This window comes from Alexandromys fortis, unplaced genomic scaffold, assembly GCF_014885135.2.
Source record: "Alexandromys fortis isolate MF-2015 unplaced genomic scaffold, M_Fortis_MF-2015_v1.1 scaffold_150, whole genome shotgun sequence".
Classification (NCBI taxonomy): domain Eukaryota; kingdom Metazoa; phylum Chordata; class Mammalia; order Rodentia; family Cricetidae; genus Alexandromys; species Alexandromys fortis.
The window spans coordinates 1,535,547-1,554,152 of NW_026068027.1; the positions used below are offsets into that span (position 1 = coordinate 1,535,547).

Consider the following 18,606-nt stretch of genomic DNA (forward strand, 5'->3'; position numbering starts at 1 on the left):
GACCACGTGTTTCTCCTTGGGAGCTCACATAAATACCCTGTGGGAGTGGTCCTGACCCGCCCCCTTGTATGTGTGACTTTACGAAATAACCTTTGGGCTTTCCTTATGCACGCTCTGTTAGTGAAGCCCAGGCGAGGACAGGCTTCGAGTCTTTCTCTTATTTGCTTGGGAGCGGCCGGACATGAGTGCTGGGGACCAAACTTGGGTCCTCTGGAAGAGAAGTACACGCTCTTAACCACCGAGCCGTTCTCCAGCCCACGGCTTGTTTTATTTATGCGTATGTGCACAACTGTGTCAGTGCCGCAGGGATAGCGGATCTCCTGGAGTTAGGCTTCTGAGCCACCAGCGTGGTGCTGGGGATTGAACTCTGGCTGTCGGCAAGAGCAGCAAGCTCTCCTAAGTGCTGGGCCATCTCCGCAGTCTTATTCTTTCCTGAGAGTTTCTCTCCTACTTGTACTCTTGTTTGTGAGTCAGAACCACTGTGTGTAGCCCTGGCTGGACTGGTACTTTCTGTGTAGACCGGGCTGACTAGGCTGGTAATCCTCTGGCCTGTGCCTTGCAACTCCTGGGCTTACCCCGGAGTCACTTTTCCCTTCACCAATCAGTTGATGCTCTGTCTTGTTCATTTTTAAAAAGATTTATTTATTTATTATGTATACAATGTTCTGCCTGCATGTATGCCTGCAGGCCAGTAGAGGGCACCAGATCTCATTACTGATGGCTGTGAGCCACCCGTGTGGTTGCTGGGAATTGAACTTGGGAATCTTTGGAAGAACAGTGCTCTTAGCCACTGAGCTGTCTCTCTAGCCCCATCTGTCTTGTTTTTTGTTCTTTAATTCCAGACGGAAGAAGGACCCTGCTTGGGGTAAAAACTGGTATTCCTAAACTTGGGCTTGCCTTATAACTCCAGGTTTAGCTCTGGGTAACGGGAGGTAAGCCTAGTGCACAGATACCTTGCTTCATCTGGTCCACATCTTACCACCCTGAAACAAGTGGGGATCAGTGTGTGCAGAAATATTAAATCTTGATAATGGGCTGTTATCTCAGCCTTGGGGAGCAGTTACTTTTTGGTTCTTGTATCTATATTGCCTTTATAAAATGATGCATCTGACTCAAGAGCCATGGCTTACTGACTCTGGTTTGTATCTTATTATAGGTGAACTTGCAATGGAATTTTTCTTTTGCCTCCTCCTTCTCTTTCTCCTGCCTTCCTCCCTCCAGGTAGCCCAGGCTGACCTCCAACTGACCATGCAAGGAGAGGTCTGGTCTTGAACTTCTGATAGCTCCTAACTTTACTTCCTAAGCACTGGGATCATGGCTGTGCACTAGACTGAATAAGAAACAAATTTATTATGTAGCACTAGCTGGCCTGATAATGTCTATATAGCCCAGGCTAGACTCAAGTTCTCAACAATCCTGCTGCCACCTTGCCCAGCCTTGTGATGGTATTTTTCGAGCAAAGAAAATGCATGAGCCCATGCCATCTGTGGCCCAGGTGTAAGGTGTCATTCAACCACTAAATTTGTCTCAAAGGCAGGATAAGAATAAGGAATTGCACATATTTTTTTTATTTAAAAATACTGATTGCATTTACATTGTCTCAGAGGACAACTTGCAGGAGTTGTTTTTTTTTTTTTTCCAACGATTTGGGTCCCAGGAAGAGCAGAATTCAGGTTCTTGGGCTTGGTTGGGGGCAGGCTCCTTCCCCAGCTGAGCCTTCTTGCTTCCATTGCCTTCAGACAGTGACTTTCCGTTAATTGTGACTCACAGAAAGGACTGAACTTTTTGAGTTTAGCTTTCCCCCTTTTTACCAAGCCCTCCCCGCTTTTAAGATAAATCACCTGACTTCGCCGAAAGCTGTGAAACACGCCCTTTGGCTGAAAGAGAGAATTAGGCAATCTCAGAATTCCCCATTCCTCTTGTCTCCAGAGAGCTCTGGATAGCGGGATCTCTCAGCTCCGGGAGACCGATGCAGTTCTTGTTCTGAAAGCAGAGGGCGCTCTAAGATCAAGGCTGAGTTACCCTGCCCTGGTGTGGTCTCCCAGCCCCCTCTGTTTTGGAACAGGGAATTTCGGACATGCACACTCCGTTAGGGAATCTTAGGAGCAGACAGAACAGGGAGGTCGGGCGGAGGTTCCTGCAGAGGCTGACTCCTCTGGAGCCGCAGGGTCTTCACAGCATGGCCAGTGGCAGGAGAGGAGACTGAGCCACGTGTTCCCATCAGCTCCGGAAGGTAACAACTTTAAAAGGCAAACCTTGAAGAGCAAGGCTTTGATGGAGGAACAGGAAACGGCAGGGAACCGTGTAGAGCTGGGAGCAAAGGTGGAGGGCTGGAAGGAACTCGGAACAAGGGTAGGCTATAGGCACTGCTTCTCATATGCTGAACCCCATCCCAACCCCGGCTTCATCTTCCCACATAGCAGTGGTTTCAGGGGTAAAGGCAATTTCTGAAAGACTTTTCTGGGAACTTGGGAAGACATCTTGCTTTTTAAAAAGGACAAAACAAACCAACTTCAGAAAATTAAAATAAGACATAGCCTCTTGTCAGCTGTCCCTTTCTCCCTGGGGACCCTGTCACAGCAGGGGCAATACTTTCCTTCTGATTAGCCTTCCCCCAAGGTCCCCGAGGAAGGTCCCTGACCCTATGGAAAGAAGCTTCCACCAGAGGCCACTGGGGCAGCTGCAGAAGCACCTGCAATAAGGCTGGCTTCCACGGCAGGGGATGGCAACAGTCCCAGGTGGCCGGCCGTTCAGGATGGACAGACCTGGGTGGAAATAGAGAGCATCTGATGCAAGGGGCCAGGAGCTGGTGGAGAGCAACACAAAAGATAGGGAGAAGCTCCTCATCTGTCTGCAGAAGTATTGGTAGATGGCTCGTGGCTGCTATGGGAGGTGGGGGAGACCCAGATCTGGTCTAGGAAGTCAGTTGAAATCGTGCAGGGGAGGGTGTGAGAGAACAGGTCTCCTGTGGTGACGGTTACTGATGAGAACGTTATCTGTCTGGTATTCTTTCAAAGGTGACACTGAGCGCTGGGTGGCCCATCACCCCTAAAGCAGGTGCCTATATTTGTCAGGCAAAGACAGCCAGGCCGGCCACCCTTTAGCTCCAAGGTCAGAGGTCCAGAGACCCAGAGAGCCATGGGCAAATCACCGGAGACGTGGTAAGTGTCTACAGAAATATGCACAGACTCCATCCTCACATTCTTCTGCTCTTTCATGCTTTTGAGACAGGGCTCACTTTGTAGCCCAGGCTGGCATGGACCTCACCATCCTTCCTCTGCCCCCAGAGAGTGGGGCTTCCACACAGGCCTGCCACATGAGGCTTCCCATCTTCTCAAGACAGAGCTCAGATCTGAAGCCTGAGTTTAAACTTTTTATATGTTTATTCCAAGTCTATGCTACGGCACACTGGTTGCCTTTTCCCTTCCCCTTTGGTCTCCTGCGGACAGACGCCAGAGTTCTGCATGAAGCATTGGTACCTGCGTCCCCCCTTCTCTTCCAGGTGCATTGTCTTGTTCTCTGTTTTGGCATCAGTTTCTGCTGAGCCTACCATGCATGGGGAGATCCTGTCCCCTAACTATCCTCAGGCGTACCCCAATGACATCAAGAAAACGTGGGACATAGAAGTTCCAGAAGGGTTTGGGGTTCGCCTCTACTTCACCCATCTGGACCTGGAGCTGTCAGAGAAGTGTGAATATGACTCAGTGCAGGTAATTCTACGAGCGTATGAGAAAGAGAGATGGATGGGTGGAGAGGGATGAGGGCATGGGAAGGGGCAGAATAGGTTGGGGGCATGGCTCAATGGTAGAGTATTTGCATGAGTTTGATCCACAGCACTGGGGGCGGCGGGTGTGTGTGTGTGTTTTGGCGTGGAGATTGGGAATAACAGTGAACAATACGGTTCTAGTCTCTCTGTCCATTTTTACTTCTAAATTTGACTGTTCTCTTAGATAATCTCAGGAGGTGTCGAGGAAGGGAGACTCTGCGGAAAGAGGACCAGCAAGAATGCCAACTCCCCCATTGTGGAAGAGTTTCAAATCCCGAACAATAGAGTCCAGGTGGTCTTTAAGTCGGACTTCTCCAACGAAGAACGGTTCACTGGCTTTGCTGCGTATTACGCTGCCGTAGGTAAGACTCCACTCTCGGTATGTGACACACTGATCCAACTAATAGACGAGAAGCAAGGAAAATTCCACACACGGTATTAGATGAAGATTCCGTTCTGACTTGTTTTGAGTCATGATTTCACTATGCGGCCCAGGCAGGCCACATTTCAAGCTCTCAACTCTCCCTTCAGTGTGCAGGTATGTGCCACCTTGCCCTGGGCTGTTTATATCTTTAACAATTGTGGACTTGCCCTGGGTCTGTCCATGAATTGCCTTGGTGAAATTCAAGCACTTTATCACATATCCGGGTGCTGGGAATTGAACCCAGGTCCTCTGGAAGAGCAGCCACTGCTCTTAACACTGAGCCACATCTCTGCCCCCTCCCAACTCCTTCTCATTAACATGTGCTAGCTATTCGTCATAATGAGCTTCATTCTGGTATTTTCATACTCGTTTGTCCAAGCTTGCCCTCTTTCCCCTCTCTTGTCCCTTCTACTGATTCCTTTCTTCTCCCATCTTCTGCTTGTGTGTCTTTTTTATGTCTAGGTGAGTTTCATTAGGGCTGCACAAGAGCTTGTCACGGGGTTACTTATGGGAGCGTGGGCACTTGACCCGTGTCTACACCACTGAAGAAAATGCCTCTTTCCTCCAGCGATGAATTAGTTGCCTACCCATCCTCAGGGACGGCGGGGCCTTACGAGCCCCTCCCCACTCCATGACAGGATATTGACAGCTCAGTCTTGTAGGTCAGAACAGCTGCAGTGAGTCTGAGAGGGAAGGGCCCTGTCATGCCCTGAAGACACTGTCCCAGCACTTCCGTTCCTTCCTCTGGCCCTTGCATTCTTTCTGCCCCTCTTCCGTGATGCTTTCTGAGCATTAGAGTCTCCCTCCCTCCCTCCCTCCCTCCCTCCCTCCCTCTCTCCTTTCCTTCTTTCCCTCCTCTCTCTTTTTCTTTGGGAAATGGTTTTACACTGTCGCCCAGGCTGGCCTTGAGGTCACAGTCCTCTGCTTCAGCCATCTGAATACCGGTGTTACATGAGCCACCATGCCTGGGGGTTTGAGAGCATTTAAGCAGTGTGACTTTTCTGTTTTTCCTCATCCTTACAGAGCTGGGCTTAACAACATTCCTCCTTTTAGATCTTGGTCCTTGACCTTGAATTTTCTCTTCTCTTTGCAGATGTCAACGAATGCACAGATTTTACAGATGTCCCTTGCAGCCACTTCTGCAATAACTTCATTGGTGGCTACTTCTGCTCTTGTCCCCCAGAATACTTCCTCTATGAAGACATGCGGAATTGCGGGGGTGAGGTCTTCATGTTCCCCAGGATTTAGAGTGGGTTGAGGGCTTAGTCCGTCCTTCCACTTTGATTAGGCTTTCCCTTCCAATGGCACCTGCTTTTAGCTGTCCATAAACCAAGTGGGAGCCTCAGGGGTGGGGGTGAGGGGGAGAAGATGAGGTGTCTTAGCTTTCCACTGCTGTGGAAGGTGAGATAAACAAAGGGATGGGATGTTTATTTTGGTGCATGGTTCTAGCAGTTTCAGTCCCTGGTTAGTTGGATCCGTTGTTTTGGTGTCTGTGGTGTGGCAAAGCGCCATGTAAGGGAGACAGACAGCTGGTAGTGTAAAGTGACTCACCTCAGGGCAGCTGGGAAGCAGAGAGGAAGGGCAGGGATACCAGTATCCCTTTCAAGGGCCAGAACCCAGTGACCTAACTTCCTCCTATTAGGCCCTACCTCCTGAAGAGTCCATCATTTCCTAATAGTGTCACGGGCCAGTGACCGAGCCCTTAGCATGTGCCACTCTGAGAGATATTTAAGGTCCAAACCCCAGCACAAGGCCTCAGAGTAAAGTTAGCTAAATGGAAAAGAGATAGATGACTGTAAAGAAACTGTTGGCAACGCTAGAAAGTTCTGTCACAAGCCAAGTGACACTGCACAGGCATTGGCTAGCTCTCCTCATAAGCCCTGTGGGCCATTGCTGCTCATGGAGGCTTCACTCGGGGACTCTGGGGATTCTGGGTTTATAACAAGAGAACTAGAAGAGGGTGGGACTTCTTGTTTGTCCCTATATTTGATTGGTCCTTTCTCCTTTTTTTTTTTTTCTCCTGTAGTCAATTGTAGTGGGAATGTATTCACTACCCTGATTGGAGAGATCACAAGTCCCAATTATCCCAATTCATACCCGGAGAACTCAAGGTGTGACTACCAGATTCGGTTGGAGAAAGGGTTCCGAGTGGTGGTGACCATCCGGAGAGAAGATTTTGATGTGGAGCCAGCTGACTCAGAGGGGAACTGCCAGGACAGTTTAGTTGTGCGTAGTAGATGATGAATTTGGCTCCCACCCCAACTCATTAGATTGCCGAGACTTCTCATACAGCCTCCTCCTCTGTGGTTCTGGTCTTCACCTGTTAGTCAAACACCCTGCCACAGGCCTTCCTTCACCTCTTCCTCTCTCTCTCCCAGTTAATCCTTACCCTGCTCCTCCCTTAAGGCAAGTTTGTTTTTGTTTTTGTTTTTTTGAGACAAGGTTTCTCGGTGTAGCCCCAGCTTTCTTGGAACTCACCCTGTAGACCAGGCTGGCTTTGAGCTCAGAGATCCACCTGCCTTCGTCTCCTGAATGCTGGGATCAAAAGTGTGCGCCAAGCTGGGCGGTGGTGGCGCACGCCTTTAATCCCAGCACTTGGGAGGCAGAGGCAGGCGGATCTCTGTGAGTTCGAGACCAGCCTGGCCTACAAGAGCTAGTTCCAGGACAGGCTCCAAAACCACAGAGAAACCCTGTCTCGAAAAAACAAAAAAAAAAAAAAAAAAAAAAAAAAAAAAGTGTGCGCCACCAGCTCCCAGTTTAAGGCAGAGCTTTATGTGGCCCAGGCTTGCCTCAAAATTCTCAAAAACTCCTCCCACCCCAGCCTCTTGAGTGCTAGGATTACAGATGTTAGCCAGCACACCTAGTGAGAGGTTCCCGTGAGTGCCAGGATTACAGATGTTAGCCAGCACACCTAATGTGAGATTTCTTCTTTTCATTTCTTTCTCCCTCTCTCCCCTTATTCCTTCCTGAACTGGGGACTGCACCTTTGACCTCACGCATGCTAGACAAGTGCTCTACTTTCGAGTTCCATTTGCAGCCCTTTCTGTATTTTCTCCCTAGTCTTTATTTTGGCACAGATTCTCATTAAATTGACCAATTTGGCCTTAACTTATAACTCTCCTGGCTTTTCCAACTAGCTGTGATCACAGGCCTGCGCCGTCAGGTCCAGCTTTTGGGATTTAAATAATCTTTCCTCTTGCGAATCTTCTTGTTCATTTGCTTACTTCTGATTTTATACTGTGCCGATCATTTCATTTTCACACCCCATTCAATTTCTTCCTTTAGATTTTTCTCTCTTCTGATTTTATTACCTTGTTTCCTTCCAGTTTGCTGCAAAGAATCAACAATTTGGTCCTTACTGTGGCAATGGATTCCCTGGGCCACTAACCATTGAAACCCAGAGCAATACTCTTGATATTGTCTTTCAAACTGACCTAACAGGGCAAAGGAAGGGCTGGAAACTTCGTTACCATGGAGACCGTGAGTAGCTAAAAGGGCCTTTTTGGTTGGTGATACTAAATAAATTCTTTGGACGTGTAGAATCAAAACAAATCGATTGTTGTCTGATTAGTAACCTTTAAGAGAGTCTTGAAAACACAGACAACGGGGAGTGGGGTAGCTAATTAGTGGCGTCATATTCGTTGAGAGGGAGGAGAGAGAGAGAGACCCCGACCCTGTCTCAGAAAAGTGGGAATTATGTAACCTAGCACACAGTTTCTAACCATTTAGTAAAATCTCATTTCTGTCCTCCTCAAGCAATCCCTTGTCCTAGAGAAATCACTGCCGATTCTATTTGGGAGCCTGAAAAGGCAAAATACGTGTTTAAAGATGTGGTGAAGATATCCTGCGCGGAAGGGTTTGAGGTTGTGGAGGTAAAGTACCATTGAGGCTTCTCCCTGGTCTCTGGCTCCAGATCAGACATCTGGGTGCCGGAGGCTGTCGCTGCCAGATCAACCATAGAAGGAATGGCTGAAGATTGTCTGTCCTTCTGGTGAGGTCTGGGTGTCCATCCTTCCAGTGAGAGGTCTGGGTGTCCATCCTCCCCATGAGGTCTGGAGCTCCGGGGCCACCTCGCCCTCTCCACCATCAATCTTCCTCAGGAAGGGAGTTGAAATGCTGGGGCAGGGCTCTCTTCCAGCCCCAGCTCCTGGGTGTTCAGAGTTATTCTTCTAAAGATGCCCCAAGCCTCTTTTGATGAGGACTTCTCATTGATCGAAGGCCTGAGATCAATTGAGTTATTGGATTTGATTTTCCATATGCTTTTCTAAATTGATGTTGACGTCTGTTTTTCTCCAGGGAAATGTTGGCTCAACGTTCTTCTATTCTACTTGTCAAAGCAATGGGCAGTGGAGCAATTCTGGACTACAATGCCAGCGTAGGTGTCCCTTCAAGTGGAGCTCCCCTTGCCCTTCCCAAAGGGAACGGGATAATCGGCACATCAGAATTCAACCGCATGGTTTCCTTTTAGGCTTGTGAAAGAATGGCATTTTTTTTTAACCCTATAATGGAGGATTGTCTAGCTCTTGTCTAGTCCTAGGCCACGCAGACTAATGTGTTTCTTCTAAAGAAAGGGGCAATGGAGTATGGAGCCGAGAACTCTAAGGGAGTATATTCTGGGCTCTACAGGTGCCTCTGCCGACCAGAGAAATAGCTTCCTCCTGGCCTCTTTCAAGGGCCATCTGGATTGGCAGGTCTCAGTGGGCTGGAGAGCTGGGTTAGAGAAGATGCCACAAAAGAGCTGGTGTCGGAAGATTCATCATGGGTGTGGTTATGGACGTGGCTGAGGAAGAGTGAGGAGCGAATGGGGCCCTAACTCTTCCTGGGAGAAAATGACTGTCCTGACTGTCCATTTCCCTGCTTCTTGTAGCTGTGGACTGTGGTCTTCCAGAACCCATTCAGAATGGTAAAGTTGACAATCCAGAAGATACTCTATTTGGTTCTGTCATTCACTACTCGTGCGAGGAGCCGCATTATTACATGGAACACAATGAACACGGCGGTAGGTTTCTTCTACCGGAAGAAGAGAGAGGGGGAGGAGCGTGAATGAGGTGGAGGGGTGAATGCCATGTCTCTCTGGTTGGAGAGAGATGATAGAGAAGTGAGAAAGAGTAGATAGACACTGTCCTCCTTTTGGCTTAGTCTAAGGACACAGTTGGCTTGTGGGATAGGGTATGTTTTCAGGGATCATTGAAGGGGGATCATAGAGGTCACTGGCTTAGTGTCACAGCTGCAGCAGGAATTCCTTTGCAGCATCCACTTCACGTGGTTATCTGACTTTGGACCAGCTCTTTCATGTAGAATTTGCAGGGCAGGCACGGTGATGGAGGTGTGTAATCCTAGCCCTTGTAAGGTAGCAGTTGTTCAAGGGGAGCCTGGGCTATCCTCCTCCCACTCCCCACCCCCACTCCCATTCGTTGTTTTTGAAATGGAGTTTTGCATAGCCCAGGGTGGCTTTGCCTTTTCTATGGAGCAGAGGCTGGCCTGGACCTTCCTGCTTCCACCTCCTAAAGTGCCAGTGCCATCACTCCTGAGCGAAGGTTCTTTTCTAGCTGATTGGATATGGTTCTCCCTTCAATGTCCAGAGAGTCTGTGTGTAAATGGAGGATGCAGGAGAGATGTGCCAAGTGTGACCTGTGTTCCTTGTGCTATTCCAGGGGAGTATCGCTGCGCTGCTAACGGGAGCTGGGTGAATGATGAGCTGGGTATAGAGCTGCCCAAATGTGTTCCAGGTAATCGGGCTGCGGTGTGGGTAGAGGCCGTAGATGTCCATGAGGGGAGCGGGTACCACGTGGAAATAGCTAACCTCTCAGCAAAGGACTTAATCCTGGCACCCCAGAGTGGAGTATGGTAGTAGTAACTCTGGGTTCTGGAGTTCCTTCATCTGTATCAACTCAGACTGACTTGAAAGGAAATAAGAAAGTCTTCCAGCAGCAACAGACGGTGTCATATTAGGCATTAGGGAACCACAGATCAAACCACATTAGCAGAGTGGGGTGCTGGGCTGTGCACTCAGCACTCTGGATGCTGAGATAGGATGGTGAGATCAGTCTAGGCTACACAGTGAGACCCCTCCCTCCACACCCTCTAGCTAAGAGCTTCATCTGAGCACGATGTGGAGGTAGAAAGCCTGCTTCCAGTCTGGGTGGGGTTAAAGTTTCCCAGCATGACCTTCTAGTTGGGTCTCTGGCCCCGCGTGCCAAGCCTGGGCGTGAGTGTGCCTCAGAGAGGCTGTGAGTCAGACTGTGGAGAGTGGAAAGTGCTAGCTCGTTTGGTTCAGTTGTTCACATAAGCCTCCTGTTGAGCCAATCTTGACCATAACCTGCTTGGCAGTGCCAAAGGAGATGCTCAGGGGAGGTTAGGTGTCTTAGTTAGGGTGTCTATGGCTGTGAAGAGACACCATGACCACAGCAACTCTTATAAAGGAAAAACATTTAACTGGGGCTGGCTTACAGTTCAGAGGTCTAGCTCATTATTACCATGGTGGGCCATGGTGGCATGCTGGCAGCCATGGTGCTGGAGAAGAAGCTGAGAGTTCTACATCCTGATCCACACCAACAGGAAGAATTTGCACATAGGAGACCCCAAAGCCTGTCCCCACAGTGACACACTTCCTCCACCAAGGCCACGCCTACTTCAACAAGGCTAGACCTCCTAATAGTGCCACTCCCTATAAGCTTCTGGGGGGCCAATGATATTCAAAGTACCATTCTAGAATAAGTCAAATGTGGAGGTAGTTGAGCAACTGACATCGACGAAGACATGCTGGAGAACTTGGCCACCCACTGGATACAGTAGTTGGGTGGCTGAGTTTTCCAGAGGCCAGCCTCACCTCCTGCACCTCCCTTTCTTGTTCTTATTCCCATCCAGTCTGTGGAGTACCCACTAAGCCCTTTAAAACCTATCAGAGGATCTTCGGAGGATCCCCTGCGCAGATTGAGAATTTTCCCTGGCAAGTCTTCTTTGAGTACCCACGGGCTGGTGGGGCTCTCATTGATGAGTATTGGGTGCTGACAGCGGCCCACGTCGTGGAGGGAATTTCCGACCCATCGATGTACGTGGGGTCCACGTCTGTGAGAATGGAACATCTGAACAATGTCCAGAAGCTCACCTCCGAACGTGTGTTTATTCATCCGGACTGGAAACTGGGGGATGACCTAAGCACACGGACAAATTTTGACAATGACATCGCATTGGTGCGACTGAAAGACCCCGTGAAAATGGGGCCCACCGTCTCTCCCATCTGCCTGCCGGGCACCTCCCCAGAGTATGAGCTCTCCGAGGGTGACCTGGGGCTGATTTCAGGGTGGGGCCGAACAGAGAGGAGAAATATTGTTCTCAACCTCAAAGGGGCAAAGTTACCCGTCACCTCTTTAGAGAAGTGCCAGCAGGTGAAAGAGGAGACCCCCAGAGTGAGGGCAGAGGACTATGTCTTCACCAGCAACATGATCTGTGCTGGAGAGAAGGGTGTTGATAGCTGTCAGGGGGACAGCGGCGGGGCTTTTGCATTGCGGGTCCCCAGTGTACAGGACCCCAAATTCTATGTGGCAGGCCTGGTGTCCTGGGGGAAGAAGTGTGGGACCTATGGGATCTACACGAAGGTAAAGAACTACATGGACTGGATACTGGAAACTATGCAGGAGAATAGTGTCCCCGGTCAAGACTAAGCCGCGGGCACCACCAGCCCCTCCAAGGCACCGCAAGCTCATTGCTCTCAGATCCGCACGACAGTACCGGTCTCTCACAACGATGGAGAGAACACGCCGGAGTACGATTAGCACTGGACTTGATTGTCCAGATTGTTCAGTGCTAACCGTACTCCTGCGTCATCCTCCCGGGTGGAGGGAGGGTCTGGTCACAGGCTGCTGATTCAGGTGTGAGTTCCCGTCTGCTCCGGTAACAGCAAGGCAGAGGCCCTTCTGTCTTGCGCCTTTCCACAAGGATAGCTTAACTTTCCTTCCCGTTCTTTTACCTGCTTGAGATTACATTTATAGTCCTTGGAGCCCTCTATTTACTTACAATAAAGCATGTTTCTAATCTGGTTCTGGCTGACTTCAGGGCCGCAGGAGAGGGAAATGGCAGGGCATCCTGTCATGAAACTCAGGTATCAACCGCTCATCTTTGACCGTCAAGCAGACAGGGAGTTCAGCTTTTCTTCTTTCCAGCTGAGTTTACTGAATACCGTGAAGCTAGAATTGACTTTTTAGTTTTCCTTTGTGAGTTGTCCCAATATGCCTCCCAGAAATTAATTTTCTTATAATATTCCCTTTTATCATGCAATGTAATGACAGAAAAAACAAAGGAAGACATTGAACATTCTTGCTCTGCTGTTTTTGGTAGTTTTGGTCAATTTGTCAGTTAGGTGGTAAATTGGATTGAACTCTGTGACAAAATGTGACAGCTAAAAGTTCAGAGAGAGCTTCTCTGACTCTCTCTAGGGAAGAAAGCTGGAAACAAAACGAAATCTCCACCCCAAGGATGTCATGATGACAAAGGACCGTCGGATAAGGGTTTTGTGTGAGATCTTGGGATGTAGTCTACACCAACTTAGAACTCACTATGTGACTGGAACTTATTGCTCCCTTGCCTCAGTCTCCCCAAGTGCAATATCCAGTATGTATTGCTTACCTGCTGTGCTGAGCGTCACATCCCAAGGCCTCACAGGCTAGGCACGCGCTCTGTCGCTGGGGTATGAGATATACTCCAGCTCTGAAACACAGAATTAAAAACAATAGGGCAGCAGTTCTCAATCCGTGGGTCATGACAAAACACATTTCTGGTGGACTTAGGAACCCCCAGTCATACATGTATTTTCATTTCATTACACTCATAACTGTAATCTTGCTACTGAGTGGTGTCTCGGTTCCTAAGACCATCTGATGATCTCAACCCACAGGTTGGGAGCTGCTGTGATAGGGTCTTCTATAGCCCAGGCTGGCCTCAAACAAGCTACATAGCAAAGGATGACCTTGAACTTCCGATCCTCCTGCCTCCATTTTCTGGGATTACCAATGGGCATTACTAGGCCTGGTTTATGCTGTGCTGAGGTTTGAACTCAAGGCTTCATGAATGCTAGGTCAACACTCTGCCAATTGAGCTATACCCCCAGCAGAAATACAGCACTTTAAAAGCTGAAAACAGGGGTTCTGTCCTGTTTTCATGAGGGTTAAGGATTGAGAATGAGAGTCCAGGGCTGGAGAGTACACATTTGACAAAATCTGAGTTCCAGCCCCAAATCTGTGGAAGGCAAGAACTGACTTCTCAACATTGTACTCTGACCTCCACATGCAGTGTGCATGGGTAACCAACTTCACACACACACACACATATTTATATTCACACACACACATAATAATAAATGGGGAAAGGGAGCTGGGTATGATGGTGTGTGCCTTATGTCCCTGAACTTGGGGAGGCAGAGGCAGGTGTATCTCTGGGAATTTGTGGCCAGCCTGGTCCACATAGCAAATTCCAGGCCAACCAGAACTACGTGGTGAGACCCTGTCTCAAAACAAAATAGAAACAACAATAATTGGAAAAAATTTAGAAGAAGGGCCTGTGAGATGGCGAGGCAAGCTGAGTTTGATCCCTACGACCCACGTGATGGAAAGAGAAGACCAACTCCCACAAGTTGTTCTCTGACTTCCATGTGAGGACCCTGGTGTGTCCATGCAAGAACTTAGCTACACACGAATGCACACAGGCACACGTGCACGCATGCAGGCATGCTTGCATGCAACTAAAATAATAATATGAATGGAAGTTTACCTCAGCGATATCATGCTGGCTTAGCATGCACAAGGCTCTGAGTTCAATCCCCAGCCCCACAAAAACAGAAACTAAAAATCAAACAACAAGAATAATCTGGGGGTGGGGTAGGGCCTTGGCCTCTCTGCTGTGAGAGGTGGCTTTCAGACCAGTTTGCCAGAGTGAGCAGGAGTGTGTTTAGTTTATCAAGAAGGGACTCTGATCTTGCAGAAAGAAAAATAGTTAAGTTCAAAAGTTCACTTAGCCTGAAGAGTAAACACATCACCCACTAACCAGAGCACAAAGCAGCCTGCTGGGCCTCGAGGCCTGTTAACCCCAGCTACTCTGGGAGCTGAAGTAGGATTTTGAGCACAGGCAGGCTTGCAGAGTGAGTTCAAAGCAAGCTTGTGCTGAAGAGTTAGACTAACAGGTGTGTGTGTGGGGGGGTGGGGGGAGGCAGAGGCAATTGGATCTCCGTGAGTTCAAGGCCAAACTGGTCTACAAAGCAAGTTCCAGGACAGCCAGAGAAACCCTGTCTTGAGAAGCTAAAGGAAAAAAAAAAAGGAAAAAAAAAGTTAGACTCTAGACCTTGTCTCACAAAGTAAACCAGATCACGACAAACAAACAATAGCAACAACAAATCCCCGAGAAACAGGGCTGGAGAGATGGCTCAGAGGTTAAGAGCCCTGGCTGCTCTTCCAAGGATCAGGGTTCAATTCCCAGCACTTACATGGTGGCTCACAACTGTCTATAATTCCTGTTCCAGGGGATCCGATGACCTCTTCTGTCTTCCTCCAGCATCAGGCACACACATGATGCACAGATAGACATTCAGACATAACATGTATACATATAAAATAAATAAAAATGAAATAAAAACTCCGCAAATGTGTGTGACAGCGCACAGGCCACTTCCTTCCTTTTGATATTTGAGAAAAGAGCAAAAAATGAACTATAACTGATACTATTTTGAGAAGTCTAAACTTCCTCCATTTCACAAGCAGGGTCTAAGTTTCAATTTCTTAAATAAAGGGCTGTTAACCAAGATACCCCTGACAACAGGGACGAGGAGGAGAGAAGGAACAAGGCCTGAGTCAGCCCCACAAAGTCTCAAGGACAGTCCTGCAACCTCCTTGGAACTCACTCAAATAGGTCCAAAGATAAAACCTCAGCCAATTACGAGTATACTAATGTAACCGCTGCTTGCTGAACCAATTGTGTTTGAGATGACCTACCACCCCGACATTCCCCTGGCGGTGTTTAAAAGGAGCCTGCGTGCTCCTCCCTGGGTTGTTGCCATTTTGTACGGGTGTTCTACCCTGCACACATGCTGGAAGTTTCTGTAGAATAAAGGCTCTTCGTCTTTGCATCTGCTTGAGTCTGGGGTCTTCCTTCAGCATTTCCTCAGCTCCTTACATTTTTTATTCTTTTTTTTTTTTTTTTTTTTGAGACAGGGTCTCCTGTAGTCCAGGATGGCCTCTGACTTCCTATATAGCCGAGGTCACTGGGATTCTGGCCCTTTAACCTCAGCCTCCCAGGTGGGTTACAGTGTGTTTAAAAATGTACCTAGGCCTGGGAGAGAAATGAAAAATGGTTTAGACAGTCACAGAAAAAATAGTTTAAAAATAATAAAGTCCTTAAAATAGGATTAAAGTAACAAAAATATAATAAGCCACATAAAGATGGGAAATACACAGAGAGTCTGGATCCCGTATGTTATTTTGTTTGTTGTCTTTGAATTTTCTGATTGCTGATGAAGGAATGACAGTTGCTAAGACACATTGGGTTATGTAAACATCTGGATTAAACCAACCTATATAATTTTAAAATGTCTTGACTTCTAAATGGAAGTCAAAAGATAATTTACTTTGGGGAAGAGGTTATGATTTTGTCCTCATAGAAAATGAAAGGCTGTGGATTTGTTAAAGGTTGAAGATGATCAGGTTTGATTGGGGAAGACCACCTGAAAATCCTGGCTACAAACATAAAGAAATAACCTAAAAAAACCCTTACAAAACATGTAGCCTATATTTTACCTGCTCAAACCATAAATAAAAAAATCACCTTTGGCTAACTTGTGTATAACACACAATATATACTTGATTTAATACAGATATGTATGTTACCTTCAAAAGTTTATGTATTTTCAGAACAAGGGGACCAAACACCAATGAAATGAATGGTGCAGGTGCCTCTGCTACAGTCTCCTCAGAATTCTGCATCAAAGGCAGCTTGAAGGATGCTGGCTGAGATGGTCCAGCCTCACAGTTTACTCTAGCCAAGGCTTAATTATGCTAATTTTCCTAATTTTCTCATTATCATAATCTTCTCAAGGTTCCCTGAAAGATGCCAGCACTCTCAAACAACGGGACACAGACTAGAAAAGTCAGTGCCCACATTCTAAAAAGATGGGCTGTTGTCTGGAGTTTCTGTCCGGCCAGGTCCCATGTCTGTTAGTCCTAAATAAACACACAGAGGCCTATATTAATTATAAACTGATTGGCCTATTAGCTCAGGCTTCTTATTAACTCTTTTTTACATTTTATATTAGCCCATTATTCGTGTCTGTCTTCGCCACCTGGCTCTGTACCTTATTCAGCAAGGCAGTCACATCTTGCTTCCTCTGTGGCTGGGTCATGACTGGAGACTGAGCTTTCCTTTCCCAGAATTCTCCTGTTCTTATTGCCCCACTTCCACTTCCTGCCTGGTCACCACACCTCTACTTCCTGCCTGGCTAATGGCCAATCAGCATTTTATTAAAAATAATATAAGTAACAGGATAAAAGACCACTGTCCCACAACACTGGGCTATGAACATTTTTTATATTTAAGAGTGTTGGTTACAAATTGTTATTGGTCATATTATTTGAAAAAAGTTAAACAAAAGAGTTAAATTCAAAGATTTCTTTCTAAAGGAAAAAAGAGGAATATGATGCAGGAATGATAGGAAAAGGGTAGATTATTAATCTGCTTTAAACAGAAAATAACTATCAATCTTAAAATATTTTACATCGGTATGAACTTTGGTTTATTGATTCACATTTAATGTCAATTTTGTTTTATTATATGTATGTTTCTACTCTTGATTGGGGTATTGTGATTATGCAGCTCATTTAAAAATACAGATTAATTACCATGCACAAAACTCAAGTACAAATGGATCAAAGACCTCAACATAAAGCCAGCCACATTGAACCTCATAGAAGAGAAATTGGAAAGTACCCTTGAACACATTGGCACAGGAGATTACTTTCTAAATATAATACCAGTAGTACAGACACTGAGAGAAACAATTAATAAATGGGACTTCCTGAAACTGAAAAGCTTCTGTAAAGCAAAGGACATGGTCAACAAGACAAAATGACAGCCTACAGAATGGGAAAAAAATCTTCACCAACCCCACATCAGACAGAGGGATAATCTCCAGAATATACAAAGAACTCAACAAACTAAATATCAAAATTTCAAATAATCCAATTAAAAAAATGACGTGCAGATCTAAACAAAGAATTCTCAACAGAAAAATCTAAAATGGCTGAAAGACACTTGAGAAAATGTTCAACATCCTTAGCCATCAGGGAAACACAAATCAAAACAACTCTGAGATTCCATCTTACACTGATCAGATTGGCTAAGATCAAAAACTCTGATGACAACTTATGCTGGAGAGGATGTGGAGTAATGGGAACACTCCTGCATTGCTGGTGGGAGTGCAAACTTATACACTTTGGGAATAAGTATGGTGATTTCTCAAAAAATTAGGAATCAATCTACCTCAAGGCCCAGCAATATGACTTTTGGGCATATACACAAAGAAGACACATTCACACCACAAGGACATTTGCTCAACTCTGTCCACAGTAGCATTGTCCAGAACATGAAAACAACCTAGATGCTTCTCAACTGAAGAATGGATAAAAATATGTGGTACATTTACACAATGGAGTATTACTCAGCAATAAAAAACAATGGCATATTGAAATTTGCAGGCAAATGGACAGAACTAGAAAGAAAACCATCCAGAGCGAGGTAATCCTGATCCAAAAAGGCAAATATAGTATGTACTCACTCATAAGTGATGCTAGACATAAAGCAAAGGGTAACCATCCCACAGTCCACAACCCCAGAGAAGCTAAAACCCTCATCCAGAAACAGATGGAAGCAGATGCAGAGATCCACAACTGACCACTGGGCTGAATTCCCAGAGTACAATTGCATAGAGGGAGGAGTGCTAATATGAACATTGGGGTCAAGACCATGATTGAGAAGCCCACAGAACCAGCTGACCCAAGCTAGAGGGAGTTTACTGACTCTAGATTGACAACTGGGGAACTTGCATAGGACTGAGCTAGGCCCTCTGAATGCAGGTGACAATGGTGTAGCTTGGGCAGTATGTGAACTCACTGGCAGTGGCACCAGGATCTACACCTAACACATGAATTGACTTTGTAGAGACCATTCTCTATGGAGAGATACTTTTTTCAGCCTAGGCTGGGGCAGGGCCTTAGTCCTGCCTCAACGAGGTGATGGTACAGACTTAGTTGACTTCCAGGGGAGGCCTTACCCTGTAGGAAGAGCAAATAGGGAGTGGGGTGGGGGAAAGTAGGGAGAGTTGGAGGGGAGAAGGAAGGGGGGAACTGGGATTGGTATGTAAAATAAACAAAACAAAAAA

The 18,606-nt window shown here is 46.9% G+C and overlaps 1 protein-coding gene and 1 long non-coding RNA gene across 4 annotated transcripts; one reads left to right on the forward strand and one right to left on the reverse strand.

Moving 5' to 3' along the window:
- Positions 1-2,070: 2,070 nt before the first annotated feature.
- On the forward strand, positions 2,071-12,228 carry C1s (complement C1s). 3 transcript variants are annotated; one of them, XM_050164053.1, is made up of 12 exons: positions 2,071-2,233; positions 3,018-3,161; positions 3,503-3,710; positions 3,951-4,128; positions 5,284-5,409; positions 6,217-6,416; positions 7,517-7,670; positions 7,947-8,062; positions 8,487-8,565; positions 9,058-9,189; positions 9,845-9,919; positions 11,058-12,228. In XM_050164053.1, the coding sequence occupies exons 2-12, from the start codon at positions 3,139-3,141 to the stop codon at positions 11,852-11,854; spliced, it is 2,088 nt and encodes a 695-aa protein (XP_050020010.1). In that variant the 5' UTR covers positions 2,071-2,233; positions 3,018-3,138; the 3' UTR covers positions 11,855-12,228. The 3 variants fall into 3 exon arrangements, with proteins under 3 accessions (XP_050020010.1, XP_050020013.1, XP_050020012.1); XM_050164056.1 differs by having other exon boundaries at positions 2,232-2,352; XM_050164055.1 differs by lacking the exon at positions 2,071-2,233 and adding an exon at positions 2,742-2,865.
- On the reverse strand, positions 12,111-15,275 carry LOC126514860 (uncharacterized). The gene is made up of 2 exons (XR_007595693.1): positions 14,665-15,275; positions 12,111-12,896 (listed from the first exon to the last, which is right to left on the reverse strand). It is a non-coding gene; the product is annotated as an uncharacterized lncRNA (long non-coding RNA).
- Positions 15,276-18,606: the final 3,331 nt, after the last annotated feature.